The 23,905-nt window shown below is 52.4% G+C and overlaps 1 protein-coding gene across 9 annotated transcripts in view; it reads right to left on the bottom strand.

Annotated features, from left to right (window-relative positions):
• Nucleotides 1-524: 524 nt before the first annotated feature.
• LOC121337134 (DAB2 interacting protein) overlaps nt 525-23,905 on the bottom strand; it is a 158,563-nt gene continuing 135,182 nt past the window's right edge. For 7 of the 9 annotated variants that reach the window (XM_041407005.1, XM_041407007.1, XM_041407002.1 and 4 more), the window contains 10 exons: nt 21,416-21,560; nt 19,136-19,280; nt 15,929-16,165; nt 14,261-14,462; nt 13,924-14,102; nt 11,510-12,383; nt 9,078-9,230; nt 6,048-6,250; nt 5,381-5,468; nt 525-3,834 (listed from right to left, as the gene is read on the bottom strand). In XM_041407005.1, coding sequence (XP_041262939.1) covers nt 3,667-3,834; nt 5,381-5,468; nt 6,048-6,250; nt 9,078-9,230; nt 11,510-12,383; nt 13,924-14,102; nt 14,261-14,462; nt 15,929-16,165; nt 19,136-19,280; nt 21,416-21,560 — 2,394 coding nt within the window. In that variant the 3' untranslated portion in view covers nt 525-3,666. The remainder of the gene's footprint in view (nt 3,835-5,380; nt 5,469-6,047; nt 6,251-9,077; nt 9,231-11,509; nt 12,384-13,923; nt 14,103-14,260; nt 14,463-15,928; nt 16,166-19,135; nt 19,281-21,415; nt 21,561-23,905) is intronic. The other 2 variants (XM_041407004.1, XM_041407006.1) reach the window with 2 other exon arrangements.

Genomic DNA, 23,905 nt, shown 5'->3' with positions numbered 1-23,905 from the left:
GCAAAGTGACACCAGACTCTTTGGATGGCGGCAGGATTTGCTTAAACTGGTGCAAAAGGGGCTGGTGACTACACTGTAGTATTAGTTGGCATGGGGAAGGACTGGGGTCCCTCCCATCTTTTGGCACTGAAGCCATAATCCCTGTCCAAAATGATGATACTTACAGTCTGCAGAGACCTTGGGACACTGGTCAGTCTCTCATCTCCCTTCACACAAAACCGCTCATTTTTTCAGGAGCGTTCACTACAGTTTAACAAAACCCCAAATCAAAACTCTAAAAACAGAATCTTTGAGGTGGGCCCACCACAAATCTGGATCCATGGCCTTGCTCCCTTCCCTCAGATCCCCGAGGGAGGAGGCTGGAATCAGAACATGGGTCTGGATGCGGATTTGGCAGCCCGAGCCCACCTCTCCAACACAGCAGTGAGATACAGCCAAATCCCGACCGAATAAGCAGCACCAGAAGTAAGTTACTATATACAACTGTTAGTGAGATAGATACGGTACAGTAAACACTGAGAACATTTACAAAAAAATATTAAGACTTGTATTAAGATAAAAATTGGAGTGTTTTTGCTTTGTTTACACTTTGACGAGTTTGCACTAGAACAGCCTCTTACTGTAGAAAGCGCAAGAACCAGGAAGGAAATGGAGCCGATCACAAAACCTTGGGGACAGTGGTGGTTTGCTCTGGTGCTGCAGCACCTCTCGGGATCCAGGTATTGCTGTGCCAGCCACCAGCTCCGAGGCCATGGCAGGGAACACGTGGGGCTCCTGCACTCACACACACACACGCACACACACAGAGAAATGTACAGCTTATAAATAACAGAAACACAAACTGAAGGAACAGAACTGAGCCTGGGCCTCAACACCTGCCCCCAAACCTTTTTAGGGGAGAGTCATGGTTAGGTCCAGTTGTTGACAGTTGCAGGAAAAGGAAACAGGGAAAAACAGGGGGGAATCTCTATGTAACGAGACTTCATCCTGATTTAAATTTCTTTTAGTACTGGCTCGGGAAACTAAGCATCAACTCCAGAAGGTGTTGGCACTGGAACTTTTAAGATTTTAATGACTGGCTGTGGAAGAATTTAAGCATTCCTGCTATTTCAGCAGAACAATGTGTTCAGTATTGCAAGTTTGAGGGTAACCAGGAGTTTGTGACAGATCAGGGTGGGGAGGGAGCAGTGCCTTGGCTTGTGGTTGAGGAGAAGATTAAGATGTACTGTGCTTAGCTTCAGCACTAAACAATTGGCTTGTGGGTGTTTCTTTTTCCAGCTCTTACGGAGAGCACTGACTGCATCCCAAAATTACTTCCATGTATGAATGGAAACGTCGCTGCTGGGGCGCCCGCCCCATGCCCTGTTAGCGTTTCCATTCCTCTATGTCACTTCTGTCTTGAAAAACTCCAGTCTCTCGCAACATAAATACTTAGAATTCAAAACAATCGGCTCTAAACAGGCATCTTAGGGCAAAAGCATTTAAAATAGTCTTTTTTGCAGGGTTCTTATGTATTTGATTCTGAGACAGTGGCAGGTGTAAATCTACGTACCCAACGGTTCACAGTACCCTGTATTTTCCTAACCTGTCTGGGTCTTTCTCCAGTTGTAACCTTGTCAGATTTGTGAGGTTCTTCAAAGCCATCTGTGCTAGTCTCCAAAATTCAAAGGTGACTGTACTTGCCATAAGTACTGAGTTATGACATTGCTCTGAGGAGCTCCGTTTGGGGTCTGCTGTGTGCTGCACCCCTCGGCAGGTGGTGGTGGGGTGTGGAGACCTCAGTGCAACACGTTCGCTCCTCCTGGGCTTGGCCCAGGGCTTCCAGGGACCAGAAAAACGTGTAGGAAAAAGAGCATCTTAAATTTTGCAAACGATTGCATGAGGAAGAATGCTGTTAAGGAGCTTTATGGCTGTGGGGCAGCACGGCAATGCAGAGCTTACTGGCAAAGTGTCCTGCTCAGGCAGCCTGGGAAGTGTGAGGCTGGAGACGGTACCTAAGCAGAGCAGAGCTCAGGGAACGTCCTAGTCCCTTGGGCTGTACATTTACACATGGCAGGAGGAGCTAGGACAGGCGTTGAGCAGTGTGTTAACCTTTAGAGGGAGCATAGGCAGATGTCCTGTACACTGTACACTGTCCGTATCTCAGAGAAACCTCTGGCTCTCGGTACGAGGGACCTGCTCTGAGAGTGGGACTTGCGAAGGGCTAACTGCAAGAACCACAAAGCCACAAACACACCGTGGCGGCAGGTCGGCGGCACAGCCCCCGTGAAGGGGCGCCCCTCCGCCGAGCACAACGGGTCTGTGCCGAAGCTGGGAAAGTCTAATCCTGGCTTATGCCTGCACAGTGCTCCTGACAAGGGGCCTTTCGGTGGTGGCTGCTGTTCTTGGTGGTTACTCCCTTATGACCATGTTTTACATTCTTCAAGCCGGTTAATTTCCATGCAGTGCTCATTCCCAATTTAAAGAGGACAGTATTCCAGAAAATGGGATCTTTTTTTTTCTAATGCATACTGTGAAAGAAAAGAAATACAATTACCGATCTTCATGGTTCTTCAGGGCTTTTTCTTGTTTCTTTGTCTGTTTTTCTCCCCAGAAATAGTAAAACTCTCAGCACAGAGCATTCCATCCCCACAATGAACCCTTGATCAAGCAGGAAGCTGCCACTCCACGTAGCCCCCTCGCTCCCCCTCTACCACAACAGGCACCAGCAAATCCAGCCCCTGTCCCTCAATCACAGCTCAGGGACCAAGCTCAGGCAACATTCACTTTATTCTGTGGCAGGAAGTGTGCGTGGGACAGTGCCTGGGGCTATTGCTTACAAAACTCTTCCCCTTTATTTGTGAGAGAGCAGAAGCTGTCCAGAGGAATCGAGTTGCCATTCACCAGGCGCCAGCTCCTCCCTCCACTCCTGTGCCAGAGCCTTGGCCTTGCTCTGTGCCCCTGGGCTGCCCAGGGACCCCCAGCAGCACCAATCCTGCCCCCCTGCCACCGGGGCTCCCCACACAGCACCCCTTTGGCCACCACACCACCCTGACCTTCCATCTGCACTGTGCTCCCTGGATGGGCGGAGTTAATTAAACACTAATTAGCTGCATAAATGCCCTGCGGATGCTGTAAAAGTCAGCGGCCTCACAAAAGCCCCCAGGAAGGATGCTGGGCTCTGCTGGGGTTCACTATGGGAGGGCTGTGCTCCGGGGGGAGTCACAGGAGGAGCCGGCCAGGCTTTGCTGCCGCCCCTCGGACGCTACATCCAGCAGCACACTTGAACTGGACTTACTGGGCCCCTGCCTGCTGCAGGCTCTGCCCAGCTCCCTTTATTTCGCTTACTGCAATGACAAGGACGTTACTCCTTGCTGGGAGGGGTGAGGCATATCCTTTGGGCAGTTTAGAAGGAAAAGGTTACTTTTGTTTAAACATTAAACACTGACTCAAATCCAACAGCGACAGCGATTCTCAAATATATGTTATTTCCTTATGCCACTCATCTCACACTCGACATTCCCGTCCCTCAAAGTGCTGGCAGGACATCTCCCAGCAGGGTCAGTCGGCGCCGTCCGCAGTAAGGAGCTGGTGCTCGGGGAGCAGCCGTTCTCTGAAGCCGCGGCTCACGCCTGCTGTGCACGGTCCCTCCGGCCAGGCCTCTCCTGCGGCAGCGCCCTCCGCGCGTTAACAATTACTGCTGTTTCTGAATTCTCCATTCTCTGTAATCTGCAATTTAGTTGGGTTTGTGGGGGAGATCCCATTACGTGTCTGCATGCTGTACCTCTCTTTCAGCTGAGTAAGGGCACTCATTAGCCGTGCGTTGGCAGCATCCAGGGAAGCGATGCGTTTCTCCTGCAAGCAAAGGGGTAGAGGGCACGGTCAGTGGAAAGGCACGAGCCCTGTCCCTCTGGGATGTCAGCCCAAGAAGGGACCCAGAGGCCTTTTGCACCAGGACGTTTCTCTTTGGCATGCCTACGTGAGGGGTTTTTAAGTACTACACAGCACTTTTTGAAAACTGCAGGGCTACAAATATCCCCTGCCTGTGCAATGTGAGCTACATTTATTTTAGGATCCTGATGAAAATGGAGGTAACACAGTTGCTCTAATTATTCAGTTATACACTATACTGTTTGTTCTAACTCAGCTGTTACAAAAGATGGTAGGGTTCAATTTCTAAACTGAAACTCTCCCAAGGTAGTTATTCCTGTCAGTATTTAATTAGTATAAATTAATAGTTTAAATGACTTGTAGCCTCCCAGGCTGTCTTTGATGGCAGCTCTCACCGATTACAGCATTGAAAGGATGGGAGCAAGAGCTTCCATGTTGCAGCCTGATTCTACCACTCCTGTTCTTTGTGACACTGAACAAGTGTCATCTTCCTGTGACTATCACGAGCAGAGGAACAGAACCAGCTCAGGGGCACAGCAGACACACAGCTGCTTGTGTGTAACTCTGAAAGTCCAGCAATGAACATGTCCAACACGTGTACAGCCTGAGGTGACCAAAAGAGAACAGCAGAGAGCATGCAGGGGCATGGTCAGAATCTCACATGTACCCCACGAGGTGCAAGGGACAGAAGAAGGTCCCAGAGCTGCTGGGAGGCTGCAGGTACCACCAATGACATTTTAGGGACACCCTGGGTCTGCTTGGCTCTGCTGGAGCATGGAACAGAACAGGATGGATGATTTAGCAGCTTTGAACAAATTCCTCCCCAGAAAATCTGGGGGTTTTTTTACAAAGTTACTATTGTCTCCTTTTTAATTAGCTGTACAGTGAATTAGTCCTGAGTAGTGATCAATAGGGTTGTTAAGTGTAAGGCCAGAATATCCTACCACTTCTAAGCTACAAGTTGTAGGGAGGCCTGGTTGGTGAGGACATGGTGGTCTCTGTTAGACAAACTAAAAGATTATGGGCTGTATTTTCATATTATCTTTTCCAGGCACAGTGTTTTGCATCTATCATGTGATGCCCCTCTTCCAGTGTAACTGACTGCAGCAACTGAGCTTCCCAATCCTGCAAATCACAACCTAAAGACTGCAAAAACATGTTGTCTTGGCTGTGGGCAGGCTGTGTGTTCCTTGTGCCCAGGTCCTGTTCTGACGATCCAGGCATTAGTGGCACATGAAGCACCAAGCAATGCTCCAGGGGATGTGATCCTTTCACTAAGCTGTGGGCACAATCCCTCCCCAGACTGCCACCCCACACCCTCTGAAGCACCAAGCAATGCTCCAGGGGATGTGATCCTTTCACTAAGCTGTGGGTGCCACCCCACACCCTCCGTGCCTCACTCCAAGGCTGACACAGCTGTGACAGTCACTGTGTCCTGCTGCAGCTGGGGACTGCGTGTTGGGCAAACCCACCCTGAAAACTGCAGCAGCCTTTGGCACGGGGCACTCACCTGTGCATCAATAATCTTCTGCTTGGAATCCACAGCAGCCTGCATTTCAGCGTGGTCCTTCTTTAACTCCTCCTCAACTGACATCAGTCTGGGAGCCGAGCACACAAGAAAAAATTACATTGGCTGGGCTCTGCTAAACCCAGGTATTACCCTCACACTCTGCCTCCTCCTACCCACAAACCAAGCTTTTTTTCTTGGCTCTTACTCTTCCCTGGAGCTCCTTCTAGCAGAGTGCCCCAAAGCTGAACTGACAGCACAGTGAAGGCTGACCCAGGGGTGAGGGCTGACTGAAAGCACTAAGTGGGCTTGGCTCATGTAAAGGTGAAACTGCTGCACTGAAACAGTCTTGGACAAATGTAAACCACTTTCCACTGGGTGGGAGAAAGGGATCTAGAGTTACAGGTAAGGGATGGTGATGAGATCCATAGCTATATGAACAGAACAAGCCTGCCAGACCCTCCAAGCTCTCCCCTCCTGAAGTTCTGCCCTTGTTAATCAGGAAAACATTAGGGTTTTCCTTGTCCCAGGTAACACTGAAGGGAAAACCCATATGTGAAACCTGCCTGCACCTCCAAGGAACCTTAATTCTCCTGGGAAGGGGTGAGCTCTAATGCCAGCCAGGCTGCCCTGCCTTACTGCCACCCCCAGCACTCCCATCTCCCTGTACCTGCTGATGATGCCCTTCATCTGGATCTCCTTATCCTCCTGCTGCCTGCGGAGCCGCTCCTCGCTCTCCTCCAGCCTGGCCTGGTACTCCAGCACCAGCTTCTGCGTGGTCTCCTCCTGGCATTTGAAGCGAGTCTCGTATTCCTCCAGCTTCTTGTTGGAGATGCGGAGCTTGTCCTGCAGCACCACCAGGTCCTGCTGGTACTGAGCGTGCAGGGACAGACACAGGAGGAGAAAACACACGTGGCACGTTACCTCGTAGGGTTTGCCCTTGCCAGGGTTTCCCCCAAACCCCTCACGCCCCTCTCCTCGTATCAGACTATAGCTGCAAACCCGTATCAGACAACCCCGCTCGCCGACACCTCCTCTTCCGTCTTCTCCGCGGCGCCAGGGGCGATGCCGGGTCCGCGGGGCGGGCAGGTCGCTGGCAGGTGCAGAGAGTGGGCTGTTAGCAGAGTCTGGCATTTCACAGGGGAAATGCAGGTTAGAGCAGGCCCATGGCAAAGGCAGCGGGCAGCTTCTCACACTGACGGCGCGGGGCTCGCACAGGCAGGGAGGCTGCAGCCCTGGGATTTGGGTTCATGCAGGAGCTCTTCGCTCTGCAGCAGTAAAGGGGGGCTTTGTGCAGGCTGGGTGCCAAGCACGAGGGGCAGTGACAAATGCAGGACACTGCTGTCTCAGCACCCTTCATCGAGCCAAAGGCACTGTGCTGGCTGAGCAGGGCACAGAGCACTCCTGCCTTTTGGGGCTCAGCACTTAACTCAGATCTCAAACCAGGGCTCAGTCCAAGAAGAGCTGCTGCATGAAGCCAAGACCCCACAGCTGTACTGTTCACTTGGGTGAAGCTATAAATTAGCAGCAGAATTACATAAAGCAATTTTAAAAATTAAGAGCTTTTGAACTCGGTAAAACTGGGTTCAACTATTGCGGCAGCACAGCGTTCAGTAAACTTGCTTTGCTAAAGGAAAATCCAGTGAGTGTGTGCACAAGGAAACTGCTTTAATTTCAAAAAATTATATTTGGACATAGTCTTTTAAAAAAGCATCTCAACTGGAGTAACTTGAGAATAATTAATATGCAGCTGATAATGTGGCAACCTGCTTTTAAAGTCAGACACAGGAAAAAGGTTTCCATCTGAGTCATGAAGGCTGTTAAAGCTACAAGTGTTATTAATGAACTGAGAGAAGTGCACTCTGTTGTGTCTCGACTTGGCCTTTCCCCTTTGGCCATCATACCGGGGTAGGCACTGCAATGAAGGGCTGGGTCATGTCCCAGGTCTGAGAGTCCTCCCGGACTTGTGACTCCAGGCCAGCTCTAGGGAGAGGGGAGGGCAGCCAGGCTGCTGCTGGGGACTGGCCAGCACTCCACTCAAAAATAACTGCAGCTCCCAAGGATTGAAAACTTAGGAAGCTGATTGTTTCCTGAACTGCAAAAGTACTGGAGCGAGGCGGTTTTCCTTTAGCAAAGCTCTTACTGCAGCACAGGAATGACACGGTTTGCACATGGAACCTGAAGCAATGAGGGAACAAAGCTGCACAGTAGCACTAAAGTCAGACAGCAGGGAGTTGCTTGAACAGCAAAGATTAAATACCTACCCTAGCCTTAAAATAGGAGCAGCGTAAGTGAGCTCAGAGGAGAGCAGGAGAGGCCTCAGAGCCCGAAGGAGTCGCTCCTGTCTCTAGAACACTTGTCTCATTCTCAGTTACCATTCAGGTCTTACAGTGATGGGGAGAGAGGTTATGCTAATGGTGATCTTCAATGTCAGTGACTGATGGGACAGCAGAGTAAGGAGGATGCTGCATGGCAATGAGACAGCCTGGGCTGGGCTCCCACTGGGCTTGGGGCAGGCACTGGGATGTTGCAGTGCCATCGGGGTTTGGAACCCCACCACTGCCTGCCCAGCACCCAGTCAGGATGGGCTGAACCCACAAAACTGCCCTGATCTTCCTGGGGCAGCTGGGAGCTGCTGCCTTGTACCTCCTGGCTCCTACAACACCTGCCCTCAGCATTTTCCTTGGGTTTAAGAGGTGACAGTCCCCAAATGACACAGCAGAGCAGAATGAGCACAGGAAGGCTATTGGAACAAAGCCAGAGACACGTCTGTGCTGGGAAACAGGGTGGGGGCTTAGGGAAGGATGATGTCTGCAGTGCTGGTGTGACAGAAGAGAAGCACATTGAGGAAACATCCCAAATGCTATTGATGCTCAAGTGCCACAATCCTGGCAGAGCCAAGCTGCTGAGAAAGAACCTTGCAGAAGCAGCAATCAGCAAAGATGGGATTTTCCCAGATTCTGACTGTTGGATCCTCATTTTTATCCTTCTTTTTCATCCTGACCAGGCCTACTTTGTCTCTTCTCAGCTTCTCCCACCCTAGACTTGCCCAGGAAGGAGGGGAAGGGAGCAGCCTCTGCTTCAGAGGGCCCAGGGGTGAGACTGAATACTCTGCACATGGCTTCCTGGTCAGGAAGATCCCTGACTGGCCAGGCCCTGATGTGTGCAACACTTCCATAAGCTTCTGGAAGTGCCACAAAGTCACCCCAGGCACCAGTGCAGTCTCTGAGACCAAAATTTGGACTTAATTTTTAGTTTAGTGAACAGCTTTCTGACAGGGAGGCTGCTTCCTGCTCCATGTCCCTGTTCCAAGGCATGAGGCTGCCTGTGCCTTACTCCACCTCTTAATCCCCTTTTTAAGCTTTCTTCCCTGCAGCTGGGTGAGTTTGAAAGGGGAGAGTAAGAGGCACTGGCTGGCTGCAGAGTTTGTTTCAGGGCAGCATCAACACTTGATTCCTGGCTCCTGTCTTTCTCACTTGCTTTCATCAGAAGGTGATTCCAGTCACTGAGTGTGTGAAAGCCTCCCAAACGTTCCCCACAAGTTCCCTGTGAGGCCAAGTAGGACAGGGAGAAACGTGGCCCTTCTCTCCTGGGCAGGGACCTGCACACAGCCCACCTTCTCCCCAGGGTGCTCAGGGAATGACATTCAAGGAAATCCTCTCTCTATTCAGAAACTTGTTTCAATCCAATCAGGTTTTACCTTTTCTGCTTGGCTGAGCTCGTCCTTATTCCTGAGCTTATCCCTGTGCTTGGAATCTGGGTCAATGCTTTCATCTTCTAAAAACTGCATGTTCATATTCAAAAGCCAAGCAGCAGTGCGGTCCAGGGCATTGGGGTTCACAGGAGAAGGGGCCTACAATGAAACAATGATACAACCATGACAAAAGAAAAACCTGTAACACAAATGATCATGAGGCTGGAGAGAGAGAGTTTCCTTCCATCAGACCCTCTCCCATGCTGCTCAGACAGCAACGAGCCAGGCTGAGCTACCAGAGCAGCTGGGGCTGGAGCAGGGACAACTCCTGTTCTGCAGCTGGACATTACTGCTCGAAGTCATGGCCCCGGTGTCTGAGCAGATCCTGTCACCTCACAAGGACACGACCTGTGAAGGTGCTGAGCTGCAGGTGAGCAGAGTGGCTGGATGTGTTTTTTTCATTTCATGAGCAGAGTTCTCTCAAGTCTTCATCTTGTTATGAGCCATCTTTGCTTCCATGGATTCCATAAAACAAGATCTGAAAACTGAAACTCTCCTTATGACCGAGCAGGTGCCTTCTTGGAGAACAAAAGTTTCTTTTCAGTTGAGGCTACACTAAGGATGCTGTAGAGATCTAAATGCTCAGTATCACTTACAAGCAGTGATGTTCCATGGCCAGTGAGCTACCATCACATCTGATGCCTTTCAGTCCTGGCCTGGGCAGGGACTGCCAGTGGCACTGCCTAAATATTTTCCAACCACATTACAAGGAAGTCACTCTTCAGCTATTTCCCCTCCATCCTGCCTGTTATAAGCTGCAGTAAACAGTGAGATGAACACATGGGATCTGCATGAGTTGGTCATTCAAGTTAATGACTTGGGAATTCAAGTTAACAAATTGGAAATGTCAGAAACTTTCTCCTTCATTCCAATCTCTGGATAGAGAAGCCCAGTCACTGTCAGGCAGCAGAACAGCAGGCTCTGTCAGAAGGAATGGGGACTGGTTTCATTTCCTCACTGGGGTCGGGGGCTTTCCCATGCCATCTTCCAGTCTGGTCTTCTACCTCCAAAATTTTGAATCAGAAGCATCAGACGGCTCATGAGCATCGCTCACTGGGGTCGGGGGCTTTCCCATGCCATCTTCCAGTCTGGTCTTCTACCTTCAGAATTTTGAATCAGAAGGATTACACTTGGCTCATGAGCATCACTGGCTACAAATCCTCATGCTGCCAACATGCAAATAAAACGTGCAGAGTGAGGGTGGGAGAGGCTTCTGAGACTTCAGGTCTGAAGAGAAACTTCGAGAGGACCACAGGTGTGGGTGGAGGAATCTTCTGCAAAGAGAACCTGGCCAGGGCTTTCCGATGGCCACCTGGAGAATCCTTGTCTTTCTGGAAGAAACCCTGCTGCATCCAGGCCTCTGCTCGTTGCACAGCTCTGTGCCCTCTGTCCCTAACGAGCATTGATTGTGTTACACAAAGGCTGCTGCACAGAGCTGCTAATCCAGCGCTTACGGATCGATACCGGAATCACGGAGCGGCCTCAGATGGGAGCATGAACAACCTCCTGTGAGCAACACTGACCAGGCTCCACAGCTGCACTGAGGGCTGGAGAAGGGCCTGAGGTAACTCAGGCTCTGGGTGCAGTGAGCTCTTGCTGCTTGTCCAGTTTCTGTGTTTGCTTTTCTTTACAATTCTCCTTTTAGGCACAGAGGTCTTACGGTGATAATGTTCTGTAGGGCTGGTTTTGAAATGTAGAGTGAATAAATGAGGACTACAAAAACCATTTGTCCATGCCAGGACATCCAGAGGGCCTTAGGCCTGTGACCTACTGCCTTCCATTTTACCTCCATGGACAGTGGAATGGAATTCTGTGCAGCCCAGCACGTGGTCTGGGACTGGGATCACTGCAGAGCTCTGCACAGCGGGAATGTCACTCCGGGCTCCTTCCTCCCCACTCCTACGGGAGGGCCTCACAGAGCAAACAGGAATGTCCAGGAATGCCACGGCCCCACTGGGACGGGAGCAGCAGCAGGGAGGCTCTTAGTTACAGGAGATCAGGGTCTGTTCCAAGCCTGGGAGATGGCACGGGGTTGGCTATGGCATGGGATGAGAGCCTGGGCATGGAGAGGCAAAGCAGTGACAAGATGGTAGCGCAGGACAGCGGCATGGCTGCCACTGCCCTCGAGCCTCTGCCACCTACCACCAGTGTGCCACGTGACAGACACCGGGAGTGGACGCTGCTCTGTGTTCCTGTCCCTGAGGGCCCCTGTCTCAGGCCAGAGGTGCCAGAGCCAAGGAACATCCCCACAGGCGATGCCACTATGGGGTTGGCACTGACGTGGCAGCTCAGAGCCACATGCCCTCCCATGGCAGCAATCTCCACGGGTAATCCCACCTGGCCCCTTCAGCGCCAGGGCCTGGACAGCCCGAACTCACCTGTTTGTGCATCGTGCGCTGCTTCATCTCGGGGCTGTCACCCTTGGAGGAGGAGGACTGCTGCCGGAGTCGCGCCCCGCTGCCGGGCCAGTCGGGCGATGAGGACATCATGCTGCCGCTGGAGGGTCGCTGGTACTGCACCGTGTTCAGCAGGGAGGGCGGCGTGCGGCCGCGGGTGACGGGCGGCGGCGGCGGGGGCGGCTGGTCGATGCGCCGCTGCGGCCCCGCGCTGTTCTGCCGCGGCATCGTGGGCTGGCCGCCCTTCTCGGTCAGCGACAGCTGCCGCCGGGCCAGCTCCCCCGGCCGGCGCGAGAAGTCCTCGCCGGCGGCGGGGCCGGCAAAGCCGTGCTTGTTGGCCGTCAGCTCCTCGCTGTTGCTGTGGGAGCTGAGCGAGCTGTGGCACTCGGAGCCGGAGTCGCCCAGGCCGCGGGGGGACAGCGGCAGCCCGGCGGCCATCTGGTACACGGGGTTCTGGAAGGACAGCGGCGCCAGCAGCTGGGGCCGGCCGGGCGCGCTCTCGCCGCTCGGCGTGGTGGGGGTCTGGCCCACCCGGCGCACGGTGGCCATGCCCGTCACGCTGTTCTGCTGAGTCCGTGTGGTCCATACGCCCTGCAACTGCCCCAGGGACGACTGACTGTCATTGAGCGAGTCAGCTGCGCCGGGCGCGTTGGCCCCGCTGTCCAAGAGCCGATTGTCCTGCAAGTCCACCATGGACAAACTCTTGCTGCCATTAGACATCTGCACGTCGGGCTCATTGGCCTCTGAGTAACTGGAGCTTCGGGCAGGCGAGGGCTGGGCCCCAGCAGACCTTGTGACAAAAAACAAGTCCTTGTTTTCAGGGGTTGGAGATGGTAACCGTGTGAAATCTATCAGACTGCGGGGAAGTCAGTGCGTAAGAAGAGGAAAGGAAAACAAAACAAAAAAGAAGAGTTGTGAATGCTGCACCAGAGCAGGAAAACGAAATCACTCAGAAATCAGGGTGGCGCAGCTGTGTGGGACAGGGATGGGGACAGGGACAGGACCCAGCCCTGGCAGGAGCAGGGACAGGGCTGGCTCAGCCAGGGACAGCGTGAGGAGTGGGGAGGGTGCTGTGGAGCCCTGGGCTGGCCTGAGAACGGGCAGGTGAGGGCAGGTGAGTGAGGGCAGCGTGTGCACACAGGGCACTGCTGTCACCAGGCTCAGGGACACACTCATGGTGGCCGCTCTGCTCTGGGTCAGTGCGTGTCACCCTTCCTGCTCCCAAAGGCTGTATCCATGCCAGTCCCGTGCCCCTGCTTTGTACCTGGGCAGCAAGCTCCTGTGGGCACACTGGCCAGGATTTGGACAGCACAGAACACCATAGGGCTGGGTCCACACCAGGCCTCCCAGGTCAGTGAGCACTCACACAGCAGAGCTTCAACCTGACAGCTGAAGGTTATCCCCCCACTCCTGCTGCAATGCACATTCATACAATATTGATTTCTTGGGGATAAGAAGAAAGAGCTTTGCAGTAGCTTCATGTGAATATTCTGCTGATCAAAGATGGTGCATTGTAAGCAAGTATTGGGAGGGAAGCATATTGTCAGAGATCCTCCACAGCACTGGATTTAAATAACTGCACCTCATGCTGGGAGGCACTAGAGATGAAAGCTCTGATTAGAGCAAGTCCAGTGCCATTGCTGCCTTTCATTCCTAATTAAACTGTTAAATATTATGCAGTTTCCACTTACAAACTATTTTACTAGCACAGTCTTTCTGTCTGTGTGGGCTCCATTTCATTTTCCACAAACAGAAACATTGGAGGTCTGCAAAAGCCTCATCCTCCCCATGAATGAAGCTCCTTACTTAATCAGGCTAAAAAGCAGATAGGTGACTGTGCCTGTGAATCACTGCTCAGCAGTGAAAACTCCCAGCATTACAAAAACTGGACAGAGTAGACTGAAATTCCTTGTGAGGTTTCCACAGCTTGGATAGTTCCAGAACTATCCAGGTTTGGATGTCAGTGCATTCAGCACACACCGTACTTCGTACAAAGATGGGCGAGGCCAATCCTGAACATCTCTCATAGCCCTTAACACCACCACCCATCACCTCGAGGTCAGCACGAGTCCTCAAAGGATGAACACTTTGCTTCTGCAGCCACATCTCAACACCTGAGCCCAGAACCACCAGGTTCCTCATTTCCCAGACCACATGCCCAGTTCTGGCTCTCAAGGGGCCCCGTTTGGAGCCATGGACTGGCACCACCACCCACTGCTCTCTCCAGAGTCAGAGCTGAACCACATCCAGCATCACTTCTGCAATGGGAGAGCCTGGTCAGTGCATCAGGCAACGCCACACTGCGCTGTCCTGCCTGTCCCCGCATGTCCCTGCCTGTCCCTGCATGGCTGCTCCGTGTGTCCCTGGTGCAAGGCCAGGCCCCGCTGGTCTCTTACCCAGATAAGTCATTCTCTATGACCATTTTCTGCAGCCCTGCAGAGATGCTGTTGCCAGCACTGGGCGTGGAGGCGGCGTGGTCGGCCGTGACCGACACCTGCACACAGGCCGGGTTACTGAGAGCGGCGTTGACGTCCCGCAGGATCCGGGGCAGAGGCCCCAGTTTGGTGGCAGTGCCCTGGGCAGAAAAGAGAGAAGAATTACCACCACCATCCTGTGCTTTTATATAGAGAACTGTGGGCTTTGCCACTTGCTGGAGAGTCTCTTCAGAGGATCACATGAACAACATTTTCTCATTTCCTGCCCCCAGAGCTGCCCCTGTCATCCCCTGGATACCTGCTCCAGCTGGGAAATGACTTCCCAGAGTAGTGAGTGCAATGTGGACAGTTCCCGGCCCAGGTCAATGTAGCCCTCAAAGCCAGCTGTGTTGGAGATGGTTTCGGGATTGGAAATCTCCAGAAGAAATCTCTGCATGTTAGTCCATTCATGTTCCAGGAACTGATTCATAAAGGACATGTATTCCTCTTTGCTGCCAAACCTGTTGAGAGAGCAACACAGGTTTCAGTTAAATCCAGGGAAAAAAACTGCAGTTCACAGAAAGGGCAGGTACAACACAGCTAAGAACCTTCTTCTGACATCTGAACCCTTCCAAGCCTTTGGGACCCCTGGGCTGTGAGCAGGCACCTGGGACACCTGCTGACCATGGAACCAAAATTAATCCCAGCCTGATCCAGCTCAGCCCTCATCAGTGCGGGATCTACACATCAGGAACAAAGGTGAAAGCAGGAGAAACAAAGGAGTTCTTGGTAACCCAGTGTCTCACTGCTGGGTCAGGACACAGCCTCCAGAAACAGGACCTGTCACTGGAAATCAAGATTCTGTCACAGCAATCACTCTCAGCTGACTGGAGCTCAGTGACAGATGGGGGCAGGAATCCTGCACTCTCCAGCAATGCCAGCACAACTGCTCTGGGATCACCCTGGAGAGCCACCCCTGCAGCTGGGCCAGCCCCACTGTCCCCTCAGGCTGCCTGCCACCTCCTTCTGCCCTCCAAGCTCATCACCCTCAGATTTTGTCTGATTTAGAGCACAAGAGGGAGGGCCTCGTGGTTGGACTGTCCTGGCAGCAGCTGGTGCTGTGCCAGCGGTTCCATGGGACAGGCTCGGCCCAGTGCCATGCACAGGACAGCCTGGCTTGATCACTGCAGCTTGACTAATGTCAGCTTAGTTAAAGAGCCTTTCCTGCAAAGTGCTGGAAATATGAAAACCCTTTAGTTAGGGATTGGTCAGGAATACAGAGAATTTCTGTCATCTAGTGTAACACACTTGTACATCTCCTGCCGGTGTCCGCGGGCGCGTCTGTGCGTTGCTGACTGTGAGTGTGAGCACTAAGCCAGTTTCCAGATCTAAGGAGCTTTAGATACAAACTGTCCATTCATGTTTCAGAAAGCTCATCATTTTGTTATCAGAGCTCAGGATAAGTAGCTCAGAGCTACAGCCAGTGGAAAGATTTTCAGAAATCTCTCGCTTTGTTTCCATCAAACCAATGGGCTTAGTTAGAAATTGAAGGTGTCTCTGTTCTGAGGCCTTCCCAGTTCAGTCAGCTGCATTTTAATAGCAGGGAAGGTCCCAGAGCTCAAAGGAGGGGTGGAACAGTTCCTGAGCCGAGCACATCGCTGCTGCTGATCAGGTTCTGGTCCTACATCTGCAGGACATCACAGGACAAAGTCCCCACTGCCACCCCGCTGCTTGTCCATGTGGTCAAAACAGCCTGTTTTCCTGCTCATAAAACACGTCCTGTTTTGGAAACTTGAATGATCTCCCTGACCTGACAGTGAGGGAACAAGTCCCAGAGAGATGTGGGGAAAAAGCCAACAGGAAGCAAACAGGCCCTTTCCAGCGAGGAAAGGAGTGGCCAGCGTGGGACTCTGTGCCGGCGCCGTGGCTCTGCCCACACACCCCGAGGTTCTGTCCCCTGCCCTGCCCTGCCCACAGCCTGGCTTACTTGGCGAAGTTGGCGAGGTTCTGGGTGACCTTGGCGATGAGGGTCAAAGTGCGCGCGGTGCGGTCATCGGGGTACTCCTGGAGCAGGCTGAACAGGGACGGGGACATGATGGCCGGGCACAGGAACCGCAGGAACAGGGACGCGCTGATCAGGCGCTCGCTGATGTCGGGGCGGCCCCGGTTGCTGCACTCCTGTCTCCACGAGGCAAAAACTTCTTTGAGCTCTCTTGGGAAGACGCTGAAATGACACAAGGACAGGCAGTGTCTGTCAGGGTGGGAGTGTCAGGAGTCTCAAACCACCTGGGGAAAAAGCAAAGCTGCTCTGTAAAGCTGTGAGAGAAGCAGCTTCTATTGGACCTTATGCTGGATGCCAAGACCCCAGAAAACTGGGAAGACTGGGATATGAAACAAACTGTGCACAGAAGCTCTTCAGCACTCAGTGGCTGTGCCATGGGGTACTCTGAGCTAGAGGAAGCTTAGCCAGCAAGGAGAGCATCTCCTGAAGAATCACCAGCAGCACTGGAATCTCTGGCACAGCTGGAGCTTGCAGGGGGAGCTGTGCAAACTGTAATACTCCTGTTCAAGCACCTGGATCAAATCCCACTGTGCCTAGTACAAACACAGAGCCCCAGTGGAGTTACTCCAGCCTTGTAGCTGCACAGAGCTCAGCCTGCCTTTCCCGGATGCCAGAATCCCCTGGGGGCCAGCAGACGCTCACTGCAGCAGCCCTTATCGCTGCAGAACTGCTGCCTGTTCCTGCTCAGCCCTCCCCAGCTCCCTGCTCCCACCTTATCCTGTTCCCAGCATGTGTTATTTATTCAGCTGGAGACTCCCACCCGGAAGCAGGCTGGCACTGGGCTGGCCACTGGTCCTGGTGTCCCTGGTGTCCCTGGCACACAGATCCCACTGCCCTGGCCAGGAACCACTCTGTCCTTGTGTCACACCCAGAGCTGCTCCCCAGCAGCAGGGGTAGCACAGCACCTGAGAGGGGTCAGGCTCCATTTCAGGCCATCTGACCTTCTGACACAGCGATGACACTCCATGGAGGTGCCTGGAAAATGCTGCCATCCCGTTCAGCTTCTGCTCTGTGCTGCCTTCACACTTTCACCCCATGAGCTTTATTACTCTGAGCTCTACAGATAACATTAGCCAACGTCTTTGGCTGGATAAATTCTCCTCTGTCTTTGGCTTGATCCACACAATTGGACAAAACCCTTTCACTTCATGGTATTTGCCCAGAAACAGGAGAATCCTTTAAGCAATTTGAGGCTTGAATGATCAGGACAGGTTGTGCAGTGACTGGAGCAAACCCCTGAAATGCAGCACCCGCACGTTCCCGTCACAGGCTGGAGCCCGTGGAAGCTGAATTGTGTCACAGCGGATGGAATTTGGATCATTGGCTTTATGTGACAAATGGGCCCATAATTCATTACACAACTTCCCAGTAACGAGCTTCCACATGCTGAAATTCTGCTTACACTGAAACTTTCCAGATGTCCAAATTATGTCATAATTATAACAATTTTTGGTTATTGTGAGCCTCTTTCCTCTCCCTGACTCTCTGCACGGATGAGCACACACACTCCAGTGCTCTATTTAAAGCAGGATCGTTGGTTGTTGGGATACCTTGGCCAATCCCAACACTCATCAGCCCAATTAATTCCCAAGAACCGCTGAGCTCAAAGGACTCAGGGGGAACCACTCAGAGCAGCAGCTCAGCTGCTCCAGCCTTCCTTGGAAAGGCAGGATGAGAGGAACAAACTTCTCGTGCATTCCTGACTTTCCCTGGGTCACTTTTCAAGTCTATTTTTAGAGTGACCTTTGAGTGCTACTTTGGGTATTTTTAGGAAGACATTAATTCAAACCATTATGATCCACTGCTGACTAGAAGTGGTGAATCCCTCCTGGGAGAGCAGGTAAACGCCATTCCTGAGTAGAGTTATTAATTGGCCAAGGATAAGGAATAAGATACCTGTAAAGAACCTGCCCTTTGTGTACCTGTGGCAGATAATGGCAGCCTGAGTAAGCCTCTTGCTCCTTGCTCTCCCCCTGAGCAGGATCAGTTCCCTTCCTGGCTTCCAGGAGGGCACATTCATTATCTTGGGAGATTATTTATAATAAGTTTTCTGACCTCAACACAGTAGCTAGGAGAGGAGAGAAAACAAGAAATCCTCATTATCAAAGACCTCCTTCCTCCAATATTATCGCTCGTTGATGCTTTGCAACAACAGTGTTGCTACAAATACATTAATAAAAAACTAAGCCCATATATTAAGCAGGAAGGCTGGAAATCCAGCAGTTAGACAAAAAAGCTCCTTCTCTCATGATAAGGACCAAAGACTCTGGGTATGCTAGCAAAAAGCAGAAAGAAAATATTTTTATTTCTCCAAGAGAGTCCCAAGACCATCTTTTTCCCCTTTGAGGTCACCTCTGCAGGCAGCAGCTGTCACAGACAGGGACTCTTGGCTCCTTGGCACAACAACCACCTCCTCAGCAGGATCCAGTGCCCCACAGCAGCCCTTTTGGGATATTCGGGCCTGTCCCAACCAGTTGCAAGAACCTTTACCCTGAGAACAAACAACTCGGAAATGCCTCCAGCTGCATACCAGGCCTTGGGCCAAGGAGGCAAAGGGCTCCCATCACCCAGCAACCGCCCAGGGCTGCGAGAGAGAGGGGTTCATCCAGAGGAATGTGGGATGCTGAGCCAAGCAGGGAGAACAGCATCCTCCTCCCAGCTCCAGCACTCTGCAACCAGAGAACATCTGCCCAAACAAAAGCTGCCTGTGCTGGGGCAGCTCCTCACAGGTGCCACAGCCCCTGCCTGCTGCAGGACTTCCGAGCTTTGCCGGATGCTCCTGGAGGTGCAGATCTGTCACTCCCACCCAGACTGACTTGTTCCATGGGTGGAAGACCCAGGACATGCATCTCCGCCTTTTATTCCAGAATTTCATACACATTTGGCATCAAGTACCTCTGAATCAATCACACTTGGTGTTCCTTGCCTCCACTGCCCTGTCCCTGTGCCCCAGTGACCCTGGCACCTCTGAAAACAAGGGTGCCAGAGAATCTGGGAGGGTGCCACATGCCCAGAGCAGATACTCCAAACTCTGGCAGCTCCCCCTCCACAGCTCCGCCAGAGCCACAGACCTCCCAGCTCCTGCAGACTCAGCTCTCCAGGAGGAGGCAGTGCCACTCCCGGGACACCCACCAGTAGGAGTTGATGATCTTGCAGAAGGCCAGCTCACAGCACATCTTCAGGTTGCCCTGATGTTCGGGGAGGTCCGAAGATGAACATTTGCTGGGATCCACCTCACAATTTTCATCTGATTCATAAAGTGCCTTGATGAACTCCCCTGTAAAACAGAGTTGGAGATGGGTTTGGAGACAGGTTTGGAGACATGAAGTGCAGCCTTCAAGCAGCTCTATTCCTAAGCCCCAGTGCCCGAGCAGCTCCCTGGCACCCCATCCCCCTGGGGGAAGATGAGAGGGACACAAGAGCACGTGGTGGCCCCTGGGGCAGCTCCCAGGCTCTCCATGTCTCCAAGAGGACCCAGGAGAGCCTGGCAGTTCCTTGGGAGCTCCTGACACACCCAGCACATTCCATCCTGCTCCCAGCTGCAGCGCTGTCCCTGTGGCTCTGGGATTTTGCATCAGGGCTGCACTGCCCAGCACCTCCCTGGCCCCCCTGCACCAGCTCAGAGATGCTCCCTCAGGCTAATCCAGGAGGAAGGATGCTGGCAGGCCCTGTAATTATTGGCAGCATGGCCTGCTACTGCAGCCTGTGCCCTGGTGCTGACAAACCACTGTGATTCACAGGAGAAATAGGTAATTAAAGGAAAGAACAATTTACTTGGCTTATTTTGAGCTGAACATGACATAAATGAAGTTAAAATATTTCCTTGAGTTTTCCTGTGCTCCTCTTTGCTGCCTGGCTGCTCCTCCTCACCCTTGCAGAGGCTCACACTGAGCTGCTCCACCAGCTTCTGCTTGTGCCACCTTTCACCCCAGGATAGCTGGGCACAGCCCCTGCACTCAGGGTTGGGGGGTCAGTCCTTCATCCCAGCAGTGACTGGGGAGATTGGGGACAGTGTGACAGGGATGAGGAGGCAGCATTTAGCTTGGGTGACATTCTGGGAGAACGGTTTGCTTTGGTTTTCTTCTAATTCCAGTTGGTTTGCTCCTAGCTCCCAACTGTCTTGGATTTTCCCATTCTGTTTTTTCCTCACTCCAATCTGCATTCCTTCCCTATTGCCAAAACAAATTTTAATTACACACTGGAGAGCCTCTCCAGTGTATTTTCAGCTCTGCCAGGGAGCTCTGGAGCTGCTCTGCTCGCCTGCAGGTGATGCCTGCTGTTCTTCCCTGGCCCCATCACCTGCTCCATGGTTCCAAGGAGAGTGCCATGCTGCCCTGGGGCACCTTGTGACATGCAGGTGATTCATCTCCCTGGGAAAAGGTCACTCAGAATCAAACCAGCACCCCACAGTGAGCAGGAAGCCCAGGCTCCTCCTGCACAGATGGAACAGGCCTGGCAGCACTGAGCCCCCAAAAGGGAATATTTCAAAGTTCTCTGATATTATTAATCTCCTGGCTTTTGAGAATTTTTATGAGTAATCTACTTACAGACTTGCCTTCAACCAGAAAGCATTACAAGACAGAAATAAAGTAATATTTCTTTTGCTATTCTTGTGGGTTCTCTGCCTGAATTTGCTCAATTATTTCCCTTTCCTCAAGGTTTTCATTATTATTATTATTATTATTCTCTTAATAAAGTATTTATGCTTCTCTGCTCCTTGCTAAAATTATACAAATCCACTAGCAGGAACCCAGCATACTGAAAAATTAACACCTCAATAGAAACTCTGCTCATCCTGCCCTGGGATGTGGATCCAATGGAAGCTCACAGAGCTTCCACAGCAGCCTCTCCCCATCCTCGTGCTGTGTTCCCTGCATGCAGCAATTCCTTCCTGACCTGCCCAGAAGCAGAAGCTTCTAATTATTTTCATTTGCATCAAGAGAAGTATTTTTGGAGCCATAAACAGAGGCAGCACTTGGGAAAAAAAAAAACACCAGGAGGGTTCCCAGTGCTGGATGCTCCGGGAGGCAGCGCATCACTGCGACGTGGGAGATCTCATCTGACTCGGGAGCGCTGCAGGACCTGGGCAGCGACTCTGGGGGGGCTGCAAGGGGGGAGATTCAATCAGCCAGCGCTGAGACAGGAGCCTGGCAGGCAGCAGAATGCCTTCAAACACCACTGCTTATCTCCTCTGAAAGCAGATGAAGGTGCCAGCTCTGCGGTCACCTTCACCTGGCAGCAGGGAGCTGCCCACTGCGGCCACGGCCGTGTCCAGGCTCGGACCTGCTGCCAGGGAAACCCTCCAGCAGGAAAATGCTGAGGGCTCTGATGGCCATCAGGGCTCAGGTGACATCCCCACCATGCAGCTTGCAGAACTTCTCTGGGCGAGAGCTGCCAACGCTCGGTACGTACCTAAGGCATCTTGTAAGTATTTCTGCCCCACCAGCTTCAGGTATTCTTCAATTGCTTTGGTGGCCAGTGTGTTCTCCCTGAAAATGAGATGCTCATTCTCACCACAGCGATCAACTTCAGACATCATCAGGTCAGTCAAGAAATCCTGGAAAGCAAAGCCCATGGTGGGTCACCACGCACTGACACCGGTTCCACAGAGCTGCAGCTCCCCAGACCCGAGAGGTCCCAAGGGACTGAAGAAATCCTGGAAAGCAAAGCCCATGGTGGGTCACCACGCACTGACACCGGTTCCACAGAGCTCCCCAGCCCAGAGAGGTCCCAAGGGACTGGAGGTGCTGCAGGTGATCCTGTGTGAACACACTGCCTCACCACCTGCCCAAACTTCCTCAGAGATGAGGAGAAATAAACCTCTGCAGAGCCTCCTCTTGCACCCCAACAAGGACTCACCCCAGACCCAGCTCCTCTCCATCGGTGCCGCTCTGTGGCTGCTCTCGTGTCAGCCTCACGTTCTGTGGGCAAAACCTTTTCTCCCCTGTTAAGCACGGCTGTGTTTGGTGTCCAGCTGCACTGGCTGCAAAGGGCCATGCTCCAATGTCATGAGTTGTGTCCAGTTAATGGCTGAGACACAAGCCTTAAACATGCACTGAGATACTCAAATTTCCCATTTCCTCCCTCTTCATGGAGACAAACAGCACTGACAGTGCCCATTTGGGCACATTCTTGGTCTGATGTGCACACAACCAAATCCATGGGATGTGGAATCCCTTGTGCTGCAGAGCAATGGAAGGGATGAGCAGGAGCAGGCCCTGACAGCTGCCCCTGCATCAGTCTGGTCTCAGCTGCAAATTGCAGAGGAAAACCAGAATTTTAGAGTGAGCTCCAGATCTGCTTCAGCCACAGCAGTCACTGAGCAGGGGTCAGGAGCTCCTGGGCACGCTGCTGATCCGTGTGCTGCAGCCAGGCCTGATCCAGGAGGAATGCCAGACACCTGCTAATGCTGATGCATGTTCTCTGCACTGCTAATGGGCAGAGCAGCTCTGCCTGGCTCCTCCTCGCTGCACCAGGTGCTGAGGTGTCACCACTCACCTGAGTGACAATGGAAAGAGGCCACTGGCACTGTACAAATCACCCACGTTAACCCTCTGACTGCCTCCCGTGTAGGAGAGAGAGAAATGGTGACACACACATTCATTCACCTCCACAAACAAGGGCACCTTAAACGCCTTTCCATTAAAACAACATCACCTGCTTAGTAATAACCTTCCCTAAGAAATTCTGCATTTCCCCTGAGGGTCACAGCCCATTCCTGGCAGGGGCAGCAGGAGCACCCCAGGGTGCCACACAGGGTCCCAGGTCCTGTCCCTGATGTCCCCAAGCACAGCAGAGCTGCCATGGTCCAGCCTGTTCCAACCCACACTGAGGAGAGGGGACATCAGGTCCTACTCCCTGCCAGTGGCTGGATGGGAGCTTTGCACCAGATGCAACTTGCTCTGTTTCATTTTTCACATGGACATCTCTGCACTGGAAGTTTAATCAAGGTTCAACAAACAGCTTTCCCTGAACCCAGGAGGCCCAGATAATTTAATGCACAGACCCTCCATCACTGTGCCCCTGTCCCAGGCAAAGGCAAACCCTGGGGCAGGCAGGTACATGTGTGTGTAAGAGCACATGAGGAGGGGAGGTGACCCACTGCTCCCACATTCCCACAACACTCTGGGACCAACACACTGCCTTGACCTTCCCCCAAGGCCCTCCAAAAAAGCCAGAGGAGGAGCTTTGGGCTAAAAAAAAAAAGCCATTTCCATTATTTCTTTAGCCAGAAGATGCCCTTCCTCAAATCCTGCTACGTCTGCAGCGCTCCGGCAGCTGCAGAGGCAAAAATCCCTCCTGGAAGCAGAGCACGTGCCTCCCTCTGCTATTTTCTCTCATTTTGCCCTTTTTATCAGCCAAGCTGGAATGAAACTTTAAACCCTGCTCAAATCCCGTTAGCTGCTATCTGGGTAACTCTATCACCTTTATCTTCCCGGGGCTCTCCCAGGGTACGTTTCAATTCCAAGCCACCGCTCAGGCTGACACAAGGTGCTGATTCTTAATTAGCAGCCGCTGACCTTGGCTTTACTTGATTCTCTTTCCTGTCACTTTCCCAACATACTAATTATCTCAGGAACACTGAGTTTTACAGCCTCTCTTAGCCAAGTGTTTGCTTTTCCCCCTCTTGTCAGCTGAGCACTGGCTGCTGAGTTCTGGAAACCCAGGGCCAAGTGGGAGCCAGAGTTAATGTGAATTTGGGTGACTTGGGCTGATCTACAGAATTCACTAGAATATAAAACGAGGCAAGATTCCATGGCAGGACTCAACACAAAGCCAGAGAAGATCCCCTGGAAAGCTCTGCTGCTGTTATTATTCCCTAGGGAGCATCTGCAGCTCAGCAGCTGGGAAAAGGAGCCCTTGTCTCTCAAGTGGAAAGGAAAGCTGCTAAAGTCCCAGAGA

Source organism: Onychostruthus taczanowskii, unplaced genomic scaffold, assembly GCF_017590055.1.
Source record: "Onychostruthus taczanowskii isolate IOZ18803 unplaced genomic scaffold, ASM1759005v1 scaffold25, whole genome shotgun sequence".
In the NCBI taxonomy this organism is placed as follows: domain Eukaryota; kingdom Metazoa; phylum Chordata; class Aves; order Passeriformes; family Passeridae; genus Onychostruthus; species Onychostruthus taczanowskii.
This window is presented reverse-complemented; position numbering and strand designations above follow the sequence as displayed.